We start from the raw sequence: 27384 nt of genomic DNA on the forward strand, positions 1-27384 counted from the left end.
ATAGATGGGCTTGGCCCAGACTTAGATGGTTAGTCATGTGGCTCTGAGATGGTGAGCTGAAGGAGAGCCGAGATATAACCACAAGAGCCTGGGAGTCGACCCAGAGATTGGAAACAAAGCCCCACCTCCCTCGGTGGGAGAGGTCAGAAAAACGGAGGACAGGGTAAAACAGCCAAAGGGTACCCAATGGAGGATGGAACCTAAGCAATGGCTGCCCAAGAGGAGTGGGAGCCAGAGGGACTGTACCCAGACCCCAGGCTGACCTCTAAAGCCCCACCGAGGAGCCTGGGCATCTCTCAGCAGGGATTATGGCCCTTGGGAGTAGATGAGAGAACACACTTGGTTTATAGAGGACATTGCGTGGCTACGGGGCCCTGTCACAGGGACCACGTCACTGGGTCTTGGTGACAGATCCATTGGGTTCCTCCCAGAACTCGAGAGACTGGAGCCTCACACCCTGCAGTCCAGTAGCAGCAGCACATTGGTAATGGAGAACTGTACACCCCTCACTGACAGGAGCCCAACTCTCAGACACTCCTGGCATGCTTCCTTCTGTGCCCTGTGTTTAGCGTGTACCCGGGCATCACCGTGGGTCTCTGATGGTACATTTTTTTTGCTGTTAGCTTTCAGAGGACTCCATGGGGCTTAGGCTTTGGTTTAGACGCTGGAGAGACTGAGAATGGGCATCACTAGCCTCCCTGAAGTATTTCCAGAGAATGAACCTGTGAAGAGAAAGCTTGTGACAGGGTGACAGAAAGAGAGCCTGGCACACTTCTTCCCTTGATGGAGAAATCTTTGGGAGGAATGTGGTGCGTAGTGCTTCTCCAGGAAGCCAGGGTGCAGTGAGCGTGCCAAGCTAACTGGGAGCCAGGCCACCTCTCCTGCAGCCCCTGTGGACGCTTCTAGAAGGACCCTCCCAGAAGCCACAGGGTTGCCTCCCCCTCACTTTATCAGGTCTGAGATCCAATGGCCCAATGCCAGTGTGCACACAGGAAGAAGGGACAGTAAGGCAAATTGAGGCAGGACTTAAACACAGGTAGGGATTGGATGAGTGGGGGGAGGAGGCTGTATGTGCCACCTGAGAAAGGTGGGCACACGGGGGCATGTAAACAGGGACTTGGACCAACAATCTGAGTGTGTCTTCAGATGCCAGGGTTCAACTTAGCAGGAGTTTGCTCAGTGCCCAACAGAAGAAGATTTACTCTGTCTGGCCCGGTACAGCTCCCTGGTTGGAGACCGCAGCTCACCCAGCCTTGCCCAGACAGCCTCACTGGGCCCTGTGCTCACTGGTCGCAGCCGGAGCTTTCCAGATCCCGGCAGCTGGCAGGTCTGCAGCCTTCTGAAAAACGTGACTCATTCAGCCTGTCCACAAAGACAGGGAAAGTATGTGTGGCATCCGGGTTTCCTGAAAAGTGCAGCCATCCCAGCGCACAGCTATGTGGCCTGGCACCTAATGCCATCCTGGGAGAGCGCCCTCTGGTGGCCACCATGCGCCTGTCCTGAGAAGGAACTCCTGTGCCTGCCAGCCTAGGCTGGGCTGTGTGGGTGTTGGGAATGAATCGTGAGACTCCTCCAGTCCTATACAGCCTGCCCGAGGGACACTCCAGCTGCCCTGGAGACATTAACAGCTGCTGCAGGTATGCATGGCGACTGTCTTTGTCCTCACCTCGGTACTGCTCCCCCCCCCCCCCCCCCGAAGCAAGGTTGTTATGTGACCCTCCAACTCACTTCATAGCTGAGGACAGCCTTGAAGGTCCTTCTACCTCCCTCTCCCGAGTACTGGATTATAGATGTTGCTGTGCCTGGTGCTAAGGGTTGAGGCTAGGGCTTTATGCATGTTAGGCAAATAATCAATGAGCTACGCCCCTGGTCTCTTTCAATTCCCTTTCTAAAGTAGGATTCCATTGGGTGGAGAGTAGTAGAGGAAGACCCCTGACATCCACTTCCGGCCTCCTCATGCATGTGCATGTATGTGCCCGTGCACACACCACCCCCGCATGAAAACACGTGTGCACACACCCACTGCACACACATTAAGACATTGTTAAACAAGCTGAAGGGCTCTCTTGTGCTCTTCACCCTGCCTACAAAGCTAACATCTCTCCAGGTTTGCTCTCTGACATCTGTCCGTCTGTATGTCTGTCTGTCTGTCTCCCCCACCCCCACCCCTGGTCCTGCAGTGCTTGAGAGGAAATTACAGGTACAACATCCCCTCACCCAGTGCTTCTCAACCGTCCTAATGCTGCGACCCTTTAGTATGGTTCCTCATGCTGTGGTGACCCACAACCATAACACTATTTTTGTTGCTACTTCCTAACTGTACTTGTGCTGCTGTTGTGAATCCTAATGTAAACATCTGACATTCAGGACCCACAGGTTGAGAGCTGCTGCCCAACCCCTGCCGCTCGGTGTAGCAACTATCAAGTCCAGGAAACTAATGTCAACAAAGAGTAATTAGGTCCACTTCAGGCTCTGTTTGCATTCAGCAAGTTATCTTAATGACCCCAGACATGACCCCGTCCGTGGCCCTGTCTCTCTGTCCCTCGGCTTCCCACAGTTCCTTTGCCTGTCTCGTCTTCCGTTACCACTTGCCCAGTGTCTACAGGCCACGGGCCAGCTATTGTGTGGCTGCCCTCACCCTGGGTGTGCCCAGCACTTCCTCATGATCAGATTCAGGGTTAGCTGTTGGCAGGCAAGCCACAGGCTGCTTGCTTGTGCGAGGGCTTCACAGCAGGCAGCCGGTGACTGTTCCAGCACCTTCTTGATAATAGGAGCCCTGATGTTGGGGGGGGGGCTGTCTGCACAGTGAGGCTCCCCCACCACCACCGCCATCACCACCGTTTAATAAAGGGTTCGTTTCTCTTGGTGATGAGTCAGTGTTCTGGGGCAGGTACTTAGACTGTTATGTAAACAGCCACATTCTCATCCAACTTTCACCTGCTACTTTTAGCAGCAATGAATGGCTCTTGCCTGAATTGTGACTGCGGTGGCCACCAAAGAGTGATATTCTAAGTCATCACTAATTCCGCGCTAGCTGGTTAGGAAGGGAGTCTTTCTCAGGAAAGATCTGCCATCTTTCCTGTGTGGATAGACGTGTATATGTGCATGCATGCTTGTGTCTCTGTGTGCATATGCATGCAAATATATGTGTGTGCATGCTTATATACATGTATGCATGAATGGATATATGTGTGTGTTATGTGTATAAGTGGTACTCTTGTATGTAAAATGTGTGTCTGTATATATGTATGTATGTGCATGCATGAACAGGTACCTGTGTGTATATGCATGTGTACTCATGTATGCTTGTGTGTGTACATATGTGTTTATGTGTATGTCGGGACTCAGAGGTTTGTCTTTTAGTTAATGAGTTAAAATGTTCCATTGTCATATTCTGCTGCTCTCATTGTCTGAGACTTGTCCAGCAGAAGCCCCATCAAGTGGCTCCTGGGTCTTTTGACTGTTCCCACAATGTTGTAAACACTGCCAGACGTTTTGGCTTATCTTACACTTCCTGCTTGGGAATGAGTCTCTTCTCCAAGTAATGTTTTGGCTATCTCGTTACTGTCTAGTGGCATAAAAGTGTTAGCCACTCCATTACTGATGGTGGCAAACAACACTTAGGCAGAAAGCCTTGGCCCTGAAAATGCGCCCTGCTACTGGGGTGCCGTTGCTTCTAGGGCCTCTCAACAGACCAATTGTAGACAATTTAATCCTTGTGAATGGGGGAGTAATTGAATAATGAGAGCCTGTTCACACAGCGGGGTACTCTTCAAATAAGATAGTCAACAATATGGGGACCGACATCTAGCACAACATACTTACCACTATTAGAAATACAGATATAGGAGAACTTACACTTGTTGTTTCCCCCAGGATTTGTGGACTTAACTTATTTTCGTGGTTCAGTGCACACACTGTATTACACAGCGCCTGTGCAGTTTGAAATTACACAAGAGAGCGTATAAGTGCATTCCCCGAGCTGACTCCTACCCCTCTAGTCTGAGGGCTGCTTCATCGCTGCACCAGCTGTTGCCATGACAAAGCACCTGGCACGGGTAACTAAGGAGACAAGGCTTCCTTTGGTTAATGATTGCACAGGTGCCTGTCTGTGGAGACAACGTGTGTAGCGACTTTAAATTGAACTTGTTGAGGAAGGACCAGTTTCTAGAGAGGATGTTCTGGGCATGTGATGGTGGAGACTTCTCACTTCATGGTGTTCAGGAAGCAGAGAAGAGCTGGATCTCAGTGTTCCCTTCAAGAGCGCATTGCCAGTGACCTTCCTTTTATTAGACGCCACTTCCCAATGGTATTGCACACTGCGCACCAAGCCAGCAGCACACAAGTCCCTAGGGGATACTGATGATCCAATAGTCACTCTAAACCTCACCCACTCTCCATCCCTCTACTCCCAGAACCTGGCAAGGTCAGTCTCTGGCTTTGCCCTGTTCAAGGGTTTTTTATAAAAATGGAATCCTAACGTGACTGGTTCCTCACACTACATTTTGTTTGGAAATTGTACATCATAGCATTCATCATGACTTCATGCTTTTCCTGGCTGACTAATATTCCCTTGCATAGATATACCACATTGGTTCGCTCGCTCATCCAGCGATGAATGGATGAATGTTGAGGTCATTTCTCTCTCTTGGATTTTGTGACTAGTACTGCTGCGAACATTTGTGTGCAGGCTGCTTTAATCCAGTCTTTAGTTCTTTCGGGTAGATACCTAGGAGTAGGTTACACAGGAGTCTCACGTTTAACTTAGCTTACTGAGGAAGGGCCAAATTGTTTCCATGATAGATGCAGTGTTTTTTACATTCTCAGGGGTATTAAGGTTCTGTTTTCTCCATCTCTTTGTCAATAGACATTCACAATTGTGGTTAGGATCTGTGGTTCCCATGAGTATTTTCTCAAGTATGTGTGTGGCCCTGTTGCTCTTCTTTGGGGGAAGTGTCTGATGAAGCTTCCTGTCCTTTTCCATTTAAGATTCGTTGGTGGGGGGAGGAGGAGAGTATGTGTTTACGTGTACCACATGCACACACTGGAGTTGCAGGGAGTGGTGAGCCACCTGATACGGTGCTGGGAACAGAAACCAGGTCCTCGGAAGCAGCAGCTAGTGTTCTTAACCACTGATCCATCTCTCCAGCCCCTCCTGCCCGTGTTCAATTGTGTTGTCTTTTTCTGCCTAGTTTGTAGGAATTCTGAACAGTGAACACTTTGCAGATAAATATCTTGCAAATATTTTCTCCTTTGTGAGCACCTTTACTCTCTTGGTTGTGGTGATGACCAGAACCGCGTGACTGTGTTGCCCCTTTGTGCTTGCTTTACGTTGCCATGTAAACTTGTTAACCATGAAGGACGTGGGGAGGATGGAGGAGGCGGGTGCCCGTGACTACAGTTCTCAAAGGTAGGCCCTAAGGAGGGGACAGAGGAGCATGTGGTACAGTGAGGTCAGGGCACAGGCCGTGGGGACAGCAGTTGCTATCAGCAACAGTGGGCCATGCTCTGCAGCTTAGGGGATGTTTCTGCTATATTATCTTTTGTCATCCCTTCAAGACCTCTGAATGGGCTGAGCCTAATGTGTAACCAGAAGTGTTGAAATCACTCAGGATTGCGGGCCTGTGAGCGAACCCAGGTTTCTCTCGGGGTTGTAGCTGATCTGAAGGCTAAACTGTTCCACACGCACTTCATTTGATCCCGCGCTGCACCGAGAAGAAACCAGTCCGAGGCAGCTGTCAGTTCAGCCCTCGCATTCTGACCTCCAGTCCACCGTATTTCCAAGTGAATGGGTGCAGAACCTAGAAAAAGGCATCCCTGCCCAGGCGAGCTCCTCTCTGTGCCACAGCGGGGACACACACCTAGAGTACTTGTTGCTTTAATCAGAATATCTGATGTTCAGCCTTTAGATCTACTGTTCCGGGGCCCTCTGCACCCAGGATCTGTCCTGTGGGTCATGAAGCAGCTGATCTTTGTCCTTCCCACATTTCATTGGGACTTTTGGAGCCCTGGGCCTGATAGGCTTTTACAGAGATCTTGATGAGCAGGTACCTGTCAGCTCCAGAATACAGGAAAGGACGGAATAAGGCCCCTGAGTGCCGGCATGGGTGCATGATGCCCCTTCCAGACTCTCAGAGATCCACAGGTTTTGTGCTTTCTGGATCCTACTTTTTAGCTGAAAATAATTACTACGTAGGCTTGTACGTTTGTGTGCGAGTGCACACTCCACTGGTGTGTGTGTGTGTGTGTGTGTGTGTGTGTGTGTGTGTGTGTGTGCAGAGGCCAGAGGTCAATACAACTGTCTTCCTCTGTCTCTGTCCGCTTTATTCCCTTGGGAGAGGATATCTCACTGAACCAAGCTGCCTCTCAGTGTTGGTTGTGTTAGACTGGCCACCAGCGAATCCCTGCAGTCCTTCTCCTCCCTCAGCCTTTGCCACATGGCTAGTGTTTCCTGCGTCCCAGGGATCCCATCCCAGACCCTCAGCACCTCTGCGTTTTTTAACAGTAGGACTCCCTGTGGCCACTATCAAATCTCAGTGGGCTTAGATGTCACTGGTGTGAGCAAAGCTGGGTGACCTGAGGTGGCTCCTCTGTGCCAAGACAGACACTCTCTTGTCACTCACATTCCCCACTCTTGTCCCCCCACCCCCAGGCGCCACGAGGCTAGGTGTGACCCTGAGTGTGGGATGACTCTGGGGCCACATGGTGGCTTGAGTCAGGTGGGGAGGACCATGTCTCAGAGGTGTGACTCAAACACAACCCCCAAAGGAGGACTAAGTGAGGCCCCAGGGGCAAGTTCACTACGAACTAAGCGGCAATGCGACCTTTAGAACTCCTCGTGAAATATGACACACTATTTCGCAACCAGCAGGAGTGTTCTCGCCAGTTTGCGTACTGCGCCCTGCTCCGACGGGATCTGAAACTCACGCCCCAAGGTTTTGATTGGCAGCAGCCTCTCGGGGACCTGGGTGCTTTTCAGGCCCTATGAGGGTCACGGCCTTCAAAGTGTTGAGGGTGAGATTTCTGTTGGTGTGTCCTCAGTTGCCTTCCCTATATCCCTGCCTCAGAGGAGCCGCTGCTGGGTTCTAACTGTACTTGGACAGTGGAGCAGGCCAAGGAGTCCGTCTCTCTTCCAGGCTACTCTGGAGCTCTGTCCCTACATGTCCCTAATTGAACAGTAGCAGCCGGCCTCCCCCTCCCGTGCTGAAACCATAGGAAAGTGCTTTGTGGTTTTTCTCTCCACACGGGACACATGGACATTGTCACTTACCAGGCAAGCTGTGATATCTTGGTGGTTGGATTGGCCCTGGGGCGTGTGGGTCCCAGCCCTCAGCATCTGTGTTCTTTCTAGCATTAGACACACCCTTCTCGTGAATGGACTAAGGTGCCCACAGAGATGTTGCTCCTCTCAGCTGCTTTTCTCCCCTCTAGGCCCTTACAATTTTAGTGTGACATCAGAGTGTTTCCGTGGTAATGAGGGTTTAAGGGCTTTTCCAAAATGTAATTTTAATCCTGGGATCATCTCGGGATGTTCCATGGACTTTCAGGTAGCAAAAGGATGAAACTGTCCCTAACCGTGTGGCTTGATGAGGATCTTAGTGTCCCATCTACAGTCCCATGTGGAGGGAGTCCTTTAGGGCACAGGTGGAGGTTATGACACCACTATGGTATTGGTCAGTTTAGACCCAACCTCGAGTCTAAAAATCAGCCCAGCTTAATGGACAACAAGTGTCTCTATGTCTTAGCATGTCACATAAGGAACCCTCTAAGGATTAAATAGGTTGTTCACGTGCTTTAGGTTACAGAGTCAACAGGAGGCTCTCCGGACTAGAACAATGCGTTCACTACGCCCACCGTGCAGAGGTGTGGCCTGTGGTATGAGCTGCCCCCGGGGCATGAGGACACCCCTCCTATGTACAGGGAGTGACATACCGAGCCCCTCTCCTGTCTACAGTTCCTTTGACTGTTCATCTGTGAACCATGACCGCTCCCTCCCCAGCGCTGCCCTCCATTAAACAGTCTGGCTTTCAACTGTTTCGCTGTAATAGATCGTGCGCCTTCCCCAGGGACAGGCCACACTGTCTCCGGGAAGCCCCACCTGTTCCTCTGGTCCACTCACTGCTGCTGAGCCACCTGCAAGGTCTTCACCAGTGGGTATGTGTTCCGTTTCTCATATGTGGTGGGATCTCTGTGAGCACCACGCTTTCGGGCTAGCTAGAGAGAAAATTAACATGCAAGACAAAAAAAAAGACAGTGGGAGTTGGAAGTAAGAGATACTGCGTGGCTGTGGTCTTGGTGCTCAGTGCAGACGTTTGGCTGGGAATCTAAACCAGCAGCAACAGCGAGAGTGCATATGAATGGATCTACTGGGCTGAGCCCCACGGTCCACTCATTGTCTGCGTTCTTGTGTTCATTTGTGCATTTCTGTGATGATGGGTGCCATTTGCTATAAAGAGAAGCTTCTCAGCTGAGGAGTGAGAGTTGCAATTATGTCTGAAGCTTCACATCTAAGTGTGTGTGTGTGTGTGTGTGTGTGTGTGTGCGTGCGTGCATGCATGTGTTTGCTGGGTCCATTCATTTACCTGCAAACTATGTGTTTTGCTTGTCTTTACGGCTGACTGATATTCCACTGTGTAGGTGTACCACACTTTTATTTTCCTGACACCTGTTGAAGGACATTTAGCTTTCGGGGACTCTTTTTTGCTTCTATTTCCTGGCTAGTGGGATTAGGGAAGCAATGGGCATTGCTAGAAAGTGTCTGTGGAGTATTGCTGTATGGCTGCAGGGACATGGTTGAAAGAAAAGGTAGAAAATTATAAGAGCCAGAAATCCAGGAGGTCTGCTGTGAAGCAGTCTCTCCTAGAAATGGCTGCAGAAACAAGAGAGGAGCAAAGACAGTACTGAAGGACATGCTACTGTGGAGAACCGACATTTCCATGGGGCCCCACCCTTAGACAAAGAAGTACAGGCCACTGGTGACTCCTGGGAGGAGTGCCAGCTTCTCCCAGGGATGACCCACCCTTCCTGGCTACGCAATAGTAAGTGGTCAGACACACACGCACCCACAAACATGCAAAATACGCTTACCCATGCGCTGGAGCGCATACACACAATCACATGTGCACGTGCGAAAAGTAGAACCACTTAACATTATGCCTCTCTCCAAATCCTATAGAGCTGCTGTTTGGTTGGTGTTCTGTGGTGTCTGTTGTCCCCAACCTGACTCCTTTTTTTTTTTTTAAGATTTATTTATTTTATGTACATGAGCACACTGTAGCTGTCTTCAGACACACCAGAAGAGGGCATCAGATCCCATTACAGATGATTGTGAGCCACCATATGGTTGCTGGGAATTGAACTCCGGACCGCTGGAAGAGCAGTCAGTGCTCTAACCACTGAGCCATCTCTCCAGCCCCCCAACCTGACTCCTGTTGCTGGCTTCCTATGGTTTTTAAGGCATGATCCATAAAGACCTGAGCCACTGTACAATACAGTTTCATCCTGGGAGCTCTCCTGTCTTTCTTTGCAATGCTTACCTCTCTCAGAACTGCCTTGTGTAGGCATTCATGCCAGGCCAAAATAGCCAATTTCTCCTCATCTCCCCTCAGTGGCAGCCAGTGACCCTGAAGGACATGAAATTCCATTTCCCTTCACCTGACTGGCTGCATTCTTAAGTTTCTCAACAAAGACTCCAAATGCCCCTATGGAGTAAATTCAGAGTGAAGCCCAGAGCAAGGCTGCCTCAGTGAGGTCTGGTCCCAGTGAACAGAGGAAGTGTCTGCTCCTCGCTGTGCTCAGCCACCTAGACATCCCCAAGTAGTGGTGTTCTTGGGATTTCACAGTTCCTGCGAGCCAGGTCAACAACTCCTGCCTCATCACAGGTCCTGTAAGGATGCTTGGTACTGAAAGGGTACAAATCAAGGTTTTCAAGGTTGGATCTTATTGGTTAAACTTTCAGGCCTGAAGGTCAAAGGTGAATGTAAGAATGTAGACTCTTGTCTATTCTCTTCCTTCCAAGGGACTCACTGAGGCAGAGCCCAGAGGAGGAAGGGGGGGCATTGACCTTGGGCCCCAATATTGTATTGTGTGCATGCATGCACGTTCAGACTTTTCTGAATCAGGTTCAAGTTCATGCCTTCTGCCCTAGCTTGTCAACTGTGTGACCCCACCAAGCTGCTCCTCCGACTCTCCGCTCTTCACCTTTAAATGACACACTATAGAAAGCTGCCCTTCAGCCTTTATAGGGGCATACAAAATAACTGTTAAGTTGCCCGGTGTCTTACTTGGTTTAGGAGAGACTCTTGGTAAATGGTAGTTATTCTTTTGATAAGGAAAATGCCATTCTTGGAGAACAGGGGTGTCTTTGAGTGGCTTACAGCACCCAAATCCCCTCAGTCAGCAGCTGCCTAGAACATTCTCCTAGTTTAATCACCACGTGCAGAGTGATTGTCCAGATAAACCAGGTCTTACCTGTCTCTGCCATTCCTGCCTCCATCCACTGACCTTTTCCCCGTGCACTGAACTCACTTGCTCCTTCCACATACTCTGCCTCTCTTCTAGTGTGAGAATACTTACGCCGCTGGCTGGGAAGATGGCTCAGTTCACAGAACTGTCAACCCAGAGGCATAAGGACCTCAGTTTGGATCCCCAGAATGCACATCAAAAGCTGGACCCAGCCATATGCTCAGCACCCCATACTGAGGAGGTGGGACTGGGACTCACTGACAGCCACCCAGCCTAGCTAATGGCAGACTGCAGGTTCAGTGAGAGACCCTGTCTCCAAAAATAATGTGAAAAGCAATTGAGGATGGCAGCCATCCTTGTGCTGAGTAGAGACAACAGGAGAGAAGCTGACGTCACAGCCTCCTGATCCGCTTGCCAGTGACTGCCTGACAGACGGATTGGCCGCCATGCACAGAGAGGGGCAGAGGCAGTGAGGCGAGGAAACGAAGTAAGGGTCAGATCCAACAAAATAGGCAGTCACTCCACTCCACAGCTTCAGCGCCCCATGGGCGTGAGACAGCTGGTGTGCGCCCCCTGTCTGCTCTGCACATAGCCAAAGGGAGGCCCTGGAACAGCGGGTCTGGGGCAGGAGCTGGATTCTGTAGTCCTCTCCCCGTGGTACTTGTCTGGCTGTGACTACTGAAGGGAGGGAGTTCAGCTCATCATGGTGGGGAAGCACGTGGTGGGGATGTGAGCGCTTTGTTCACATGACGTGGACCAACAACAGACAAAGTGGATCAGAACCAGAACAATGGCTCACCCCTGGAGACTTAATCCCACCAGCTAGACTCCAAAACTCAGAGAGCCCACAACCTTCCCAAACTAGCTAGCTGGAGACCAAATGTAAGGGACAACCCACATTCAAACCTTAGCATCCCTACTGTGTGGCATCCTGGAGTCCCCTCAGCATGGCCTCTTAACAAATTCCCTCAAGTCTGAGCCACAGCCTGTTGCTTGAGCTTTGCATCCACCGTTCCCTTGGCTTCATGGTGAGCGAAGGGTAATTGGTGTGCCAGACTCTGCCAGAGAGTGACAAACCCACCAAGGGCGGTAAGGCCTGAACTCACGGTGGCTTCTTCTGGGCTTGGGCCCTCCTCACAAGCTGAATCCCTCTCCTGTACCCATCGGTCTCCTCATCTCCAGATGCCCTAATAGATAACAAAAATTACAGACAGCAGTTGGTTTTGAAGTTGATACCATCTAAGCAAGGAGCTGAGAAGATCTAAGCCAAACCAAGGTCCATTTAACTAATTTTGGGGTAAGTGGTTATTTGGGGGAAGAAGCTACACCGATATTATTACCATTGGTTTGGGTTATTGGAATTTGATTTTTTTTTAAAGTTATAGGTACGTGTGTCAGCATGTGGAATTGTGCTTGGGAATACTGGTGCCTGTGGAGGCCAAAAGAAGGTGTCTGATTTCCCTGGGGCTGGACTAGTAACAGGTGGCTGTGATCCGCCTATCAGGGATGCTAGGAGCTGAGCTGGGACACTGAACCAACCGCACATGAGATACCTGCTCTCAACCTCTGAGCTCTCCTCCCCAGACTGTCTCTTCTTGGCTAACAAAGGTGGAAGAAAGATAGGAAGAGACTTCCTCCAGGCCAGGAGGCTGCTTAGTAACAGAACAAGTAACTTTTCTTCAGTAAAAGCTCTCAGAAAAGAAACAAACTATTAGGATGAGCTAAAGGTATGAACTAAAGGGCTCGTGCTTTGTCAGATCAGACCTTAGGCTTATAGTGGGTGAGATTAGTGTTGGAGTCTTGTCTCTGCCACAGTTGGCTTCAGGGGCTTGGAAGAGTCACAGCCCCTTCCTGAACCTCAGTTTCCCCATCTGTAGTAGGAGGAGTTGAATGAGATTCCCTCCAAACCCTGAGTTCTGCCGTTCGGTTCTTGGCGATCGAGCTCCGTGCTTGCCTGAGACCTTCTGCTGAATCCTAGGGCAGTCCTGCCTCTTCTCGGTCTTTCTGTGCTCCCTAGAGGAGTGAGGGCCAGAGAAGATTCAGCAGTGTCCAGCTAGCCTTGTGCTCTCTGGGCTTCCAGCTCCCAGCGTCCTGAAGCACATGCATCAAAATAGTTGTGTGATGTCATGTCCTAATGGAATGTGCTCTGGCCAATTGGTGCCAAGGATTGTCTGTACGGGGTGGTTTCCTTTTACAGTCTTCTTAAAGAGACATCACGCAGATCTGCACATGACTAGCAGGCTAGTACCAGCTCTTCCTTCTTGGGCTCCCCTCCTGCTTTAAGTTTAAAGAGAGTAACTAAGCCGGAGCTTCTCAGTGAGCCGGTGACCTTAACTACATAAACAGATTCCCTGCAAGGTTCTGTTCATGCCGGTGGCTTCTTGCCTACTTACAGACAGGCGAGGAGAGGAGAGGTGCGGCCAGCCAGGACTGCTTTGCTCAGGAGTCTCGGGGACCTGAGTGGAAACTGTGGAGGGAGTCCCTGTGTGGCTGCTAGTCTGGTCCTAGAGCTGAGGCAGCTCCCCTATTGGTGAACCCCCCTTTCCCCAGCTGAGGCTCACACTGGTTCTTCAAGTCCTGATATGTCCACCTGCCATCGCTTCTGTGGCCGCACTGACTCATGAAGCGCTTTGGAAGTCTGAGGGGCAACAAGAAACCCAAGGACCAAAGCCGAAGCACCCAGCGGCGCCAGTCGGAACCCCATGGCCTTTTTGGTAGGATCCTGTCCTTTCTGTTTCTCTGACGATCCTCCATGATGTGTATGTGCATGAGTGTGCATGCATACACATGTGCCGGTGTACTCTCGTGTGAGCGTGGCTGGCTGCTGCTTCTTGCTCTGGGCACAACCCTGAGGCAATGTTTAAGGAGAAAGAGTGACTACTCACTACTGGCCATGCTGCTCCTAGGATCGGCCTGGCCAGCCACTCTTTCTAAAGCTATTTTCTTTCTCCAGCCCACCTGGCACCGAATGGTTTAGGGATCAGTTGGGATTGTTACTGCTTTAGGGAAACACGGTAGCTTAAAGAGCAAAGATGAGTCTGAACTGTGAGCTTGCATTGCTACAGATTAAATGTGTATGGAGAGAAACCCGTCTGTTAGAGGAAGGGAATCCACCTCCTTAGTCCACGGCAAGAGATCTGGTGAACTGAGGGTGACTTGGGAGGGAGAACACCTGCCTCTTGTGTGTCTCTTGGGGAGAAACGGCTTCTGGGACCTGCTGCCTCTGGCTCAGGAGACTGGGATCAGCACTGTTGGGAAAGCTGGACACCTATCTGTGGCTCAGCTCAGGGACCTGCTGAGGTGGAAACTTGTGTGTTCTGTTCATATGGAGCTATCCAAGTAGAGCCCAAGTTTCTTTTCTTCATAGGGACCTGGGTGCTATCTGACCACTCAACCTTGGGTGGTAGCTGTCTTGTTTTAAGAATCTGAGGCTGGGGCTGGAGGTGTGACTCTACTGATAAGAGTACTTGCCTCGCATGTGTAAGTCCTGGGTTTGGTCCCCAGCACTGAGTAAAACTGGGCAGGGGTACACACATCTGTAATCTCAGCACTTGGCAACTGGAAGCAGGGGAATCAGAAGTTCATTGTCATCCTGGGTTACATATCAAGTTCAAAGTCAGCTACGTGAGACCCTGTCTCAAAAAAAAAAAAAAAAAAAAAAAAAACTGGAATGTAACATTTTAAGTGGTAGAAATTAATTCATCATGGGTATAGTAGCATAATGACTTTAACAGGACATCTGAGCAGTAAATATAAGGTAGATATGTTGGAAAAAAAGGAGATTCTGTCTGCCTGAACCTCTTGACATAGCTGATGTACCAAAGCCCTGGAGAGCCTCGGTGGTCTGAGGAGGGCCAGCGTGGAGATGGGGGCTCCTGAGTTGAGGGGTTTTCAGTCTCGTGGAAGAAAGAAATAAGTCTGCAAAGTGAACTGAAGAGAATGCCATTTAATGTGTGGGGGATTATGGAGAAATGGGGTGCCTGACCCAGCAGTGGGGATGAAGGGATGACTGGACCAGAGTCAGTGATTCGTCTAAAAACAAGACGCTCATTTTAGACAGCAAAGATGTAAATACTCATTTACTGCAGAATTAAATCCGACCCTATTATTGAACAAAAAGTCTAGTTTTGCTCATGGGGACAGGCAAGCAGACCTGTTATTAAACGCCTGGTGTGTGCCAGACGGTGGTTTCTGCCCTGGTGTGTGAGAGCTGGCTGTTTTCCCATCTCCTAAGCTGCCGAGATCAGAAATAATACTTTCATCTCCACCAAGGATCATAAGAGCTTGCAAAGGCCAGCTCTGCCCTCGGTTCAGGGAGGTGGGGGCTCTCCACAGGAAGCTCTGGAGCCTCTGTCCTTCTCCGGCTGATGCTATCTATGGTCAGTTGCCAGGGATTTTGGGGTCTAGGTTTCCCCTTGAGTTGGCATCACACTGGAGTAAGAGCTGGGTACTTCCTCCATCATGCTGGGTCTGAACCCACGGGATGAAGGGAAAAAGCATGAATTCTAGAGGAAGCTTCCTTCCGACTCAACTTGGCTAACTCAGCCCACTCTCCACCTAACCCTCCACTCAGGATTCCCTGGTCTCCGGAGAAATGTGTCCCCCACAGTTCTAACTGTAATCTCCAGCCCCGCCCCTTTAAATGATCAATTTAGAGCACCCCTTCCCAGTGAAGTCACTCTGGCTGTCTAGGAAGTGCTACTTTGGAGGTTGGTTTTATGTCCTTTCCTCTATGGGAAATTTTACAAAAGTCTTTTTCTTCTGTGGGAGTTTGAGATGCCTGTTACTTATTGCCTGGGTCCCCAGAGCAAGCCTTAGGCAGTCAACACCTGCCTCTTTTGCTGTTTTGCTCTCCCCTGCAGCTGGGCCATTGTCTTGGGGCTTTCTGTGGCTGAGAGGAAACATCATGACCCAAAAGCAAGTTGTGGAGGAAAAAGTTTATTTTGCTTACACTTCCACATCTTAGTCCATCACTGAAGGAAGTCAGGACAGGAACCTGGAGGCAGGAGCTGATGCAGAGGCCATGGAGGAGGGCTGCTCACTGGTTTGCTTCCCAAGTCTTACTCAGCTTGCTTTCTTAGAGAACCCAGGACCATCATCAGCCCAGGGATGGTCCCACCCACAGTGAGCTAGCCCCTCCCCCATCAAGCACTAATTAAGAAAATGCCGACCCACTGATCTTTCTGTTTTGGTTTTTTCAATATAGTGTTTCTGTGTCGCAGTCCTGGCTAAAGCTGCAGTGGGAAGAGGGCTGAGCTGGGCTCCAGCCCTGGCTTCCTTCACATGCCCTTCAAGCCTGGTGTCGGCCCAGACCCAGTGTCTATTTCCTTCTGTACCACACAGAAGACTGTAGACACAGTGAGCTACTTTATTAGGATGAGCACCTTTCTAGGAGGACAGTGACACTTCAGAGGTTAGTGGAACGGTGTCTGGGACCATGAGTCACCCCTGGCCACTTAGAAATGCTCATCTCCAGTTAATGAACCCAGTGGGGCCAGACTCAGCTCCTGTCCACCCCATTCTGGCCTGGGTCTGGAAGTTTGCCATCTGTGGGCCCCATTTCCCTGCAGATGCAATCCACAGGCAGCTTGGTCGTGGAATGGGCCAACCTCAGACTTGGTTCTCCCCAAGAGGCTGAGTCTCTCTGTCAGTGGCAATTAGCAGAGTAGCTGAGACGCCTCTCAGGCAATTCGGCCATAGTACCTCAGAACAGTGATGGCTAGAGACCAAGGAAAGGGGAAAAGGAGACGGGACGGGTGACCTTTCTCGTTCCTGTTCCCATCCCAGGTGCCCAAAGCCATCACTCTGCCCAGAGCACTGTGCAGGTTAGGAGGAGGAAACTATCCCACAGAGCCAGGGAAAGACACGAGGAAGCCTGGGAGAGCACAGGACTGTCATCGGGAAACACTGAGCGGCCTGGAGCTCTCAGGAACAGTGTAATTTGAGGAGCAGCTCTTCTGGAAAGCTAGATCCTGAGCAAACTTAAAAAACAAGTGGCAGTGGGTCCAGAAACATTGTAACGTATTAGAAGGTACTAGAACAAGCCTGTAGAACTGAGGAGGAGGACTAGAGGAGTTGGGTAGGGATATCAGAGTTGGAAAAGAGTATGAGTTCAGGAGACGCCTGCTTCTTATGGTTCCATGGTCCAGAATTTGGGTTAACACCTGGCTTGGGCCGTGGTCTATCCCCTGATCCTGTTGCTACAACCTTTGAGATTAACCTAGCCAAGAGAGAGCCATATATCCTGGATGATCACTCAACCACCCCCACCCCACCCCCCAGTGCCTTGGAAAACACAAGCGCTCAGTTCCCACAGAGAGCAAGCAGGATCCATCCTTCCGTGGTCCAGGATTAGAGAAGGGAAAACATGAGAATTCCGAATACTCTAAAGAACAAATCAACACTGAGTGTTCTCGGAGGCCCGGATAATTTCTCGCACCACCCTGTATCCTTGGCTCCAAGCCTCTGTTGGGCACTGCTGATTTCCCCTTAACTTCTTAGACAAGGGCTGGGTGCTGTCCTAGCCGCAGGAGAGCATTGCCTTCTCAAGGAACCCAGCCATGATTGGCTCAGCTTGGAGTTGGCTTCTCAGGAGAACATCGTTCTAAATCGTGAATAGATGGGCTCAGGCTCAAGGCCCAGGGCTGGGAGTCCCGCAGTAGCAGAAAGTAGGTGAAGGCCCCAGATGAGTTCTCAAGGAAGCTTTGGTGACTTGGGGCTTGAGGGGCCCCATTATGAACAGAAAGAGATAGCACAAACCAACTAAGGCTGACTTCCTGTCAAAGAGAGCACTTACAAGGGTAAGCATAAGTCAGTTTTCCCAGGGTTTTCCTAAAATAACTCACATAACATCTACTTTTTTCTGTCAATGTGAAATTGAAAATAACAATTATCAAATAAGAGAATAGTTTATTCTGAGCACAAGACATCATGGTTTGAAACACAGGCTCAGATTACTCAGAATGACATTGGTCCCCAGAGAGATGACTGGGGCTTATACCACCCCAAAAGAAAGGTGACAGGGTTGTCCAGGAGGTGGGCTACAGAGAGGTGGGGAATCTGTCCTCCAGGATTCTGAAGCAGTCTTCAACAGGGTGGAGACACGTTCTGTAGGAAGCAGGTAACCGCCCATTCCTAGTCTTGAGGTTGGAAGGGGTGAGAGGCCCAACAACATAGGTCTTATCCAGAAATCACAAAAATTCCAGGCCAGAGGCAAAAGCTAATAATACATGACTGCCATTGGGGGCCAAATACCACCCAATGCCTTTTTATTGATTGCTTTCAGATAAGGTCTCATTATCCAATTCATTCCTGTCTCAGATGGACTCAGATCACAGGCATTTGCCCATGCAGTCTTGTGATCTACATCCCATCTTTCCATAAGGCCGTGATGCCCCCACTCAGCAAATGGCAGACTATCTAGAAGGTCTTACACAAAGGCAGGCTCTTTAGAGAACATTAATTCACACTTCTTCCCAGGAACCTTCAGTTTGTTGGGAGTCAAGCCAGAAATAGCCCTTGACTGCGGAATTCAGAGTTGCTGCTCCCATGGGCTGGAGTGAAGTGCTCTTCTTCCTGCTTCCATGAGAGAGGCTTTCAGAAGCAATCTCAGCGGGCGGGGGGGGGGGGACATCATGGGTCTTTGCAAAATTCTCAGAAGTTTCAGAATAGTATAAATAAGTACATGCTCCTCCAGATGCATTTCTGTTTCCCAGTACTTTATTGTGTATCTAAGTAAGTAGAAGTAAGTAGATGTTTTATATATACATATATATGAATCACAGATGAATGGATGGATGGATGATGGGTGGGTGGATGATGGATGGATGGATGATGGGTGGGTGGATTAATGGATGGATGGATGGATGGATGGATGGATGGATGGATGGATGATGGGTGGGTGGATTAATGGATGGATGGATGGATGGATGATGGGTGGGTGGATGATGGATGGATGGATTAATGGATGGATGGATGATGGGTGGGTGGATTAATGGATGGATGGATGATGGGTGGATGGATGGATGGATGGATGGATGATGGGTGGGTGGATTAATGGATGGATGGATGGATGGATGGATGGATGATGGGTGGGTGGATTAATGGATGGATGGATGGATGGATGGATGGATGGATGGATGGATGGATGAACGAATGATAAATGGGCAGATGGATTGATGGATGGATGATGGATGAATGGATGGGTGGATGATGGATGGATGGATTTTTATCATATGATAGACACTGATAGTTGTCCTAATATGATTTTTATTGCTGTTATAAGCACTATGACCAAAAGTGATTTCATATAACTTATATGTTCTAACCACAGTCTGTTACTGTGGTTAGTTCGGGGCAGGAACCTTGAGCAGGGGACTTAGGCAGAAGCCATGGAAGAATGCTGTGTACTGACTTGTTCTTCATAACTTTCTCAGTCTGCTTTTTTATACAACTGAGGACCACCTGCCTAGGGATAGTGCCAACCACAGTGGCCTGGACCCTCCTTCTCTGATCACTAATCAAGAAAATGTCCTACAAACTTGTCACAGGCCCATATGATGGAGATGTTTTTCTCCATTGAAGTTCATCTTCCCAAATGACCCTGGCTTGTGTCAAGTTGACAAAACCAAGAACTAACCAGTGCAATAGTGAAATGTATGGAGAGCTATGTATAGATAGTGGACAGACAGACAGACAGGTTGCATGAAGATAGACAGATAGATGATAGATGGTGTCTTGGCTTCTTTTCCATTGTTGTGAAGAGACACCATGGCCAAGGCAGTGGTAAAGTAAAGTGTTTATGGGGGCTGGCGTACAGTTTCAGAGGGTGAGCCCATGACCATCATGGAAGGCAGCAGGATAGCAGGAAGACAGGTGTCATTCTAGAGAAACATCTTAGAACTTACATCTGGCCCACAAGCACCAGGCAGAGAGGTGGGGATGAAGGACAGAGACTGAGGATCACACTAGCTAAGAATGTTTTTGGGTGCTTGAAACCTCAAAGCCCATCACTAATGACACACCTCCTAATTTTTCCCAAACAGTTTTACCAAATAAGGACCAGGCATTCAAATATATGAGCCAATAGGGGCCATTTTTATTCAAACCACCAGATTGGGGGCTGGGTAGGTAGACAGACGGATAATGTCTTAGCATTCTGTTGCTGTGAAAAGACACTATGACCAAGGAAATTCTTACCCTCCCCCAAAAAAAGCATTTAATTGGGGCTTGCTTACAGTTTCGGGAATTTAGTTCATTATCATGGCAGGGGGTATGGTGGCACACATGCTGGAGAAGTAGCTAAGACTTCTAAGCCTGGATCCACAGACAGCTATGAGAGAGAGAACCGCTGGGCCTAACTTGGGCTTCTGAAAGCTCAAAGCCCACTCCCAAATGACATACTTCCTTCAGAAAGGCCACGCCTCCCCCAACAAGGCCACACCTCCAAATCCTTCTAAGTAGTGCAATTCCATGATGACCAAGCATTCAAATATATGAGCCTATGGGGGCCTTTCCTATTCAAACCACTACAGACAGACAGACAAGATAGATAGATAGATAGATAGATAGATAGATAGATAGATAGATAGATAGATAGATAGATAGGCAGACAGACAGACAGACAAGACAGAGACAGACAGACAGACAGACAGACAGACTTAGGCACCGCCAAAAGAACAGGCTTTTGGAAGCCCTTTATTTAAAATGTATACGAGACCAGTGGAGAAATTTGTCTTAAGGCTGAATGGGAGAAAATGACCCTACACCCACCCTCATCTCTCACGCTCAAGCAGGATGCTTTGTGGCTCAGAGCTTGGTGGAGGAGGACGTGAAAGTATTCTACCAGCAAGAGGCAACCCTGACCTTGATTCTCGGGATGGAGCAGATGGTGACATTTAGAGAAAGAGAATCAGCTTCATCCTGTCTGAGAAACACCCTGGGAAGCAAACCTCAGCCTGGGCTGTGTGAGGCCCTGAAGAACCTAGCTTTGGGGGCCTCAGACCCCTTCCTCTGGAGTCTCCCTTCCTAGAGGCAGGATCCACTCCCCTCCAATGGGCTTTCTCAAGAAGGAGCCTCCCTGTGTTGTGGGGGAAAAACACTTGGAAATTAAAGGTAAAGACAACAGGAGACCGATGGGTGTTGCAGCTAATACTGAGGATAGTTTTGGGTCTTTTGCTTAGTTTTTGTGATGGGAATGGAGCCAGTTCCTGCCCTTTTTGATGGACTTGCATATGGTCCTCCTTGATCAGAGAACCCTACTCCCCTCCGAGAGTTACCCAGTTCTTACCAAAGGTTGTCCAGAAACCCACCCTTTTATCTACACAGTAACTAGTTACAGCCCTGACTCTACACACCTGCTCCATGGGGCTCTGGTCACCAGAGCCTAGGGACAGCAAGAGACCTCTGTGACCCACTGAAACATCCACAGAAGCCAGTCTTTGTCTGCTCCACCTGCCTTGCCTTTCTTCTCCTTGGAAATAAGAGCTAAGGTTCTGCCTAAATACTCCTTTTTATCCTCTGCTTCCTGAGCAGGCCTGCCACTCCCTGTCATGTCCCTCCCCTTAATGGCTGTGACACACCCCTCCTCTTGGGGACTGTCATACACTCTTTCCAATGGAAGCTGTTTCCTCATCCCCTGGCCTCACTCCCCCCAAGCCATTAGAAAACCTACATTTTAAAACACACCTCCCACTGCCTGTGAAGCTGGAAATTCTTTTTTTTTTTTTTTTTTTTTTTTGTTACTTATACTTTGAGTGCAGCCTTGTCTCAGGGAGCTCTGCAGGCCACAATCTGCATAGAATACAGATCATACTCCCAAGTTCTGTGGATGGCACAAGTGGTCTCCAGGCTCATTCTTATCTCCTGGACTTAGTTTGGGGTCCCTGGTGGTAGGTTCACACAGAGGCAACCTTAAAAGGTTGGTCGTCTGGGCTGGGGAGGTAGCTCAGGGGGTAGATCAAAAGCATGCACAAAGCCTTGGATTCCATTCCCAGCACTGTATTGTGATGGCTCATGCCTGGAATCCCAGCACTCGAGAAGTAGAAGCAGGGAGATCAGGACTCCAGGGTCATCCTTGTCTACATGGTGAGTTTGAGCCTACAGGAGACCTTGACAAATCCACAAAATAACCACTATCTCACTAATCCTACTCTGGGGTTCTCAGCAGTGCGCACCAGCCCGCCTCCACCTCGTGTCTACAATTGGCACAAATATAAGACTGTCCTCACCTGTCATTGAGCTTGGCATCCCATCCATTCCCAGTCAGTTCTCCAGCTCCTCTCTCAGTTCCTAGTCACTGCCCAGTAGCCACACTAGGGCTCAGCCTGACCATTGCACACCATGAAGACAGCAGTTGGGCACCCCCAAGAACAGGGTCGGCCGCTCCGCCCTCCAGGGCTGCATTTCTGTCCGGATTTCTCTGTGACTGGGAACCGGAGCAGCACTAGTTTTGTAGCCACTTGTCGTCGCTATAGCAACCCCTGACTTACACCAGCCACACTCTAAAAATAGATCATCTCATCCCTAATATAGAAAAATGAATGAAAATGAGAGCAGGCAGGACCCTCCCTATCCAGTCACTAGGACCCAGACTGACTTGGAGAGGCGGTGATACAGGGTCTGGGGTCATACACGCCAGAGTGTCCTCAGAGCTGCTGTAGCTTGACTCTTCCCCATGCAGAAGCCTCAGCTGTCCTCTGCCTGTTCTGAACCAAAACATTTCATAGTGAAGCACAGTTTATCCAAGGTGGGCTGTGTGCTGCCCTTCCTCTAGACAGCCTCTTCACGAGCCCGAGGCTGGCCCTACCCTCACCTCTGTCTCCTGAGTTCTGGGGCGACTCATGGGCACCCTTCATGTGGCTTGTTCAGTGTTTAGTCTTAATTCTTCAGTGGATTGTATTTTTTGAAGGTGGGGATGTCATTCGCAGGACAGACAACATGAGAGCTCCTAAGTGATGGCATCGGAAATACCACAAGGCTGGGGGCACTGTGACACAGCTGTCCCCCAGGAGTGAGCCTGGAGGAGGAGAACCCCCAGATTCTTGAAGGGCCGTCCATCCTCCTGGAGAGGAGGTACCAGTTCACTCTCTGAGGTCCTGTGGGAAGACGGGCCTTACCGCTCTAGGATAAGTACTGTCCTGGGGCAGTACAGGCAGGGCCTCTCAATGGATCCGATCACATTGTCCAAATCACGAAGTTCAAAAACCATTTCAAAATGCTTGAGGATTGTTCTGGAAGGGACTGTTGAGGAAAGAAGTGAGACTTGTCCCTACGGGGTCCAGACTGTGTCTGTCTGTCTGTCATATCTGAGGATGCAGTTGATGGTGCTTACTGCAGTGGAATGAGTCTGTGTTCCCCTGAGCTGTCTGCACACAGTGGGTACACTGTAGCCTGCCGTGTTCTGGCGGGGGGGGGGTTGTTAAGGTGATGGTAGAGGTGGTGAGTGGGGCTTCTCAGAGCTCCTGGCTCTGATGTGGGGCTGGTAAACCTTCGTTACCCTCTGCCCATAAGCCAGGGACAACCAGGGGGCACTGGGGGTCTTATATATGGGCCTTTGTGGGAAACCCCACCACTGGGAGCCAGTAGAGAAAAACTGTCTTTTTCTCCCATCCCCCATTTCTTCTTCCTCCTCCTCTTCCTCTCCCTTTTCTTCTCTCCACCTCTGCCTTCCTCCTCTTTCTTTTTCTCCTCTTTTCCTTCCTCTTCCTCTCCCCACCTTTATCCTCTTCTCCCTCCTCCCTCCTCTCCTCTTCTTCATTCTTCTTCTTTTCCTTCCCTTCCCTCTCCCACCTCCTTTCCTCCCTTCTCCTCTGACTTCTTTTTTGTGACCAACAGATGAAAAAACGTTTTTTCATCATCTGGAGCTGTACAGCTCTCGTGGTGGTGCTCAGGCCCCCTCCCCCGAACCCCTCCTCCACTCTAGGAATCCATTTTCCCAAACTGCCTTTCTCACACAATGGTCCCTCCAGTCTACTGTCTCTATGAATCTAATAATCCTGGGGGGGGGGGGGGCTCACAGAATGAAACTGAGCAGTGTTTCTCTCCCCGTCTCGATGCCCTTAGGTCCTTGTGAGCCGTGGTATATCTCTGTGCTGCGTCAGGTCTCCCTGAGGTGTGCCGGGTTTCTTCCATGCTATGGCAGGCTCCCCCGTGCTGTGGTATTCTCCATATATCCTTGAAGGGCTTGAATATTTAGCCACTTGAAGACCTCTTTTGTACATTCAGTCTCGTGTCACAGAATGTCTGAGCTGTGTCCCATGGGTCCTATTTGTTGTCATCCCTGCCGGAGACACCAGCTTCTCTCCAGATGTGGTGAAGCAGCTGTTAGTCCTCTCAGCCTGGGACTGGGCACAGAGCAGCCAGCTCACTTCCTGGCAGTAAGAGCATTGGGTCTCTGGGAATGGTGGGTGCCGCATCCCCACGCAGACCCCACTCAGCGCCCCCTAGTGGATCTAAGCCAGGAGTGCTGCACCCCAGCCAGCTGGAGACCACAACCCAGAACTACCCACTGCGAGCTCAAGTACCTGACCTCAGACAGCCCAGCTGAAGGTTGTGGGGCACAGACTAGGTAATGTGGTGAAGCTCCGCCGTCTGGTGTGGAAAGCTGGTTCTAGGCTGATCAGTAGCCTCATGCCACACTATTCTCCTTTGAGACCCTAGCACGTAAGTGTAAGTGCAAGCCAGGCACACACCCAAGAGCATGCAGGGTCTACAGTACAGGGGGCATTGTAGAGAAGGTCTCTAGAGAAAGGAGCCCAGGAGGGAAGCGGTGCAATTCACAGGCACAATCGGGCAAGGACCAACCCTCATCACCAGGGTGCTCAAGCCTCTGGGTTCTCAGCTGCTGGCCCTTGGTTTACTGTAAGAGACAGCAGGGTCAAAGCAGCCATCAGAGTCCTGGGACAGTCTGTAGTTCAAGGAAGTGCATCTTGTGGTTTCCAAATGGGAAACAAACGGGAACCATCTAAGGTCAGATTGAGTTCAGGTGAGCAAATGTAACTCAAGTTCAGCTAATGAGATGGTTCAGTTAGGTGGGCGTGTAAGGACCCAAGTTCAATCCCCATACCCAGTTTATAGAGCTGGGAGTGTATGTTGCTACAGACTTGTTTGAAAGCAGAAACAGGAGAATTCCTAGTGCTTACTGGCCAGACCAGTTTAGCCAAACCAGCAAGCTCTATACCAAAGCTATCTGGAAACCTAAGGTGGACAGCTCCTGAGGAACACAACCCAAGGTTGATCTCTGGCCCCCGTGAGCACGTGCATACATGAACACACATGCACATCGGCACACAACATGCAGGGGGGCAGAAAGCAAGGAAGGGGAAAAGAGTTAAGGTTTAGCTATTAAGTCAGTTTCCAGTTGGGATCCCCAAGGAAAGAGCCCCAACACTCGTGTTATTATAAAGCCTTCTTCCAGTGAATCCTCAACAAAGGACCATCCAGCCTTTATCAGGGCGACTGTGTATTGGGGGAAAGGTTACCCACATACGGAAAGAGAGTGCTCCCAACGCCCTTAGTTAAGGAGAAAGGGCACAGGGCTGGAGATGGAGGCTTTCAGAGCCAGCTGGAGAGTTGACAGGCTGCTAAAGAGCTGAGGAATGCCATTTAATCAGACACTGGGCGGTGTCTATCTAATCAGTCTGGGTATGTGTTAGCAGCACACCCCAAATAAGAAAGTGCCAGTGACAGCCTTAGATGGGTAGTGTTGAGCTGTCTGATGATGGTGGGAAGGCCCATAGAAGCAACAAGTCTGTCTCCGTCCCCACCACAGCCTTTCTGGTATTTTAGAATAGATGCGATGCTGTTCCCCCACCCCATAGCAGCTAAGCCTTCCCTTATTGGAGCAAAGCCTCACTTTCCACAGAGAGGGAAGAGCCCCCAGAAAGGACCGTGGGGGAGAAGGGATGGGTGTATGGTGCAGATTCTTCTGGAACGGAGGTTCCTGGTGGCTCCGGGGTACTGCAGGCCAGGGCCACAGGCATGCTGAGTTAGGTGCTTACCACCGAGCCTCCCCAGCCCCGAGTGTAGACTTTGCTGTAGAGTGGAGGAAGGGGAACCAAGGGTAGTGTGCCCTTGAGACCGGGAAGGACGAGTGTGGCCCGCTGCAGGGCTGCTAGTGTAGACAGAGAAGCAAGTTTCAAAAAGTCCTTTCTCCACAGAGATGGCCTGCAGGCCTTTCAGCTCTCCAGCGCCATGTGAGAAGCTCTGCTCCAAAATGGCTCGAGCCAAAGCCCTCTCTTAACTATCCGAGGTCTGCTGCTGCAGCAGCCGCTGTGCTAGGTGGGACGGCAGTTTTCAGTCACAGAGGATCCTGAAAGGCTGGAGTAGGTGTGCTTGCAAGTGACAGTTATGTCTGTTCAGAAAAGGTGAAGTTCAGTCCCACCCCAATGTTTGGAGGTTGTCTATTCATGCATGTAGTTAAATCGGTACTATGTGGTGAGATGAAAATATTCAAGAAGGACAAACAAGTATATGGTGAAAAGTGAAGCCTGCAGATCGGCTCTGTCTGTGGTGCTCTTGCTTCAGAAGCATGAATTCCTTGGTCTCTACCTGTTACAGTGTCCTCCTGACTGGCATTCCCCACTATCTACCCTAAACTCCTAGCCCAATTCAGTCCTCAAAAGCTATGTGAAATAGCCATATGTAACGTAATATCTGTGCCTAAGAGGAGGACACAGACCATCCCAGGGCTTGCTGGCAGGTCAGCCTAGCTGAATCAGTAAGCTACGACCAGTGAGAGACCGCATCTCAAAAGACCATTTAGAGGCAGGTGAGGTGACAGCCAAGGTTGACCTCTTACCTACTCGCACATGTGCACGTACACACACATGCACACACGTGCACACTTACATGTGTCTATGTACCCACAAATGCACTCACCCCTGAAAACCCCATGATGTATATGCATATCACATTGTTCCTTTCTAGAACCCAGTCCCTGCCTTCCTGGAACAAGACACCCCACTGCTCTTCAGGCACTTGGGAGCTCACTGTTATTACAATCCTTTGACACAAATGACAGCACATCATACATTTTGCTCTGCCGTGTGCTTTTTTTTTTTTTTAACCCTTTCAGCTATCCCTACACAACAGAGAAGGAGATGAAGCCATCCACCCATCCCTAAGCAGCAGAGCTCCTACCTGAATGCAGAAAGAGAAACACAACACTGTCCCTAGGGATGGGGGACGTTTAGTGCAGATGAAGGGAGAGCACAGGCAGACACAGGGACATTTGGGAGTGTCCAGAGTGAACATGACCCTGAGCTGGCCCGTGTGAGGAGAGGGGAGGGGAGGAGAAAGGAGCCACTGACCAAGAGGTTTAGCCTGGGCTAAGAGACTGATCAAGAGACAGACATAGTAAAAGGGCTGAGTTATACAGGGCAGAGGAGCTGGGGGTAGGGAGGTTAGGGTAAGGAGTGGTTTCTGCCAGCCAGGAGATGGCAGGGACCAAGGAATGCAGGGAGAACTTGGAGGCCAGCATCTGCTTTGATGTGTTAATGGGCACCTCAACCACTTGTCCTGGGTTTGAACCCTAGCCTAAAGAGCCACACTAGGAAACACAGTCCCTAGATACGAGGAGTTTGGGACAAGGGGATGTTTTGACGGCAAAATAAAGATGATAGCTGCAGTTATTTTTGGGTTTTTCTTCTCTTTTGTTGGTTTGGTTTGGTTTGGTTTTTTGTTTGTTTTGTTTTTTACATGTATTTATGTGTGTGTTTATGCCAGGGAGAATGTGTACTGCGTGCATGCTTATCAGAAGACAACTTGCAGGAGTTGGTTCTCTCCTGCCATGCAGGTCTGTGGGCTCGAACTCACAGGGTCAGGCTTTGCCGCAAGTGCCTTTTACCCACTGAGCCATACCGCTGAGCACTGGTTATTTGAAACAGTAACCTTTGCCCACAGGTATCATAACAAGGGTGG

The 27384-nt window shown here is 49.9% G+C and overlaps 1 protein-coding gene across 3 annotated transcripts in view; it reads left to right on the forward strand.

Moving 5' to 3' along the window:
• Positions 1-27384, forward strand: part of PRKAG2 (protein kinase AMP-activated non-catalytic subunit gamma 2) — a 227500-nt gene that overhangs the window by 86938 nt on the left and 113178 nt on the right. Inside the window, exon 1 of one of the 3 annotated variants that reach the window (XM_080936438.1) lies at positions 12849-13178. The exons of the other annotated variants lie outside the window; for them this stretch is intronic. Within the exon in view, the coding sequence (XP_080792564.1) occupies positions 13085-13178 (94 nt within the window). The 5' untranslated portion in view covers positions 12849-13084. Of the gene's footprint in view, positions 1-12848; positions 13179-27384 lie in introns of those variants that run through there. 3 annotated transcript variants of the gene reach the window in all.

This window comes from Micromys minutus (genome assembly GCF_963924665.1).
Source record: "Micromys minutus genome assembly, chromosome: 23".
Taxonomy (NCBI): Eukaryota; Metazoa; Chordata; class Mammalia; order Rodentia; family Muridae; genus Micromys; species Micromys minutus.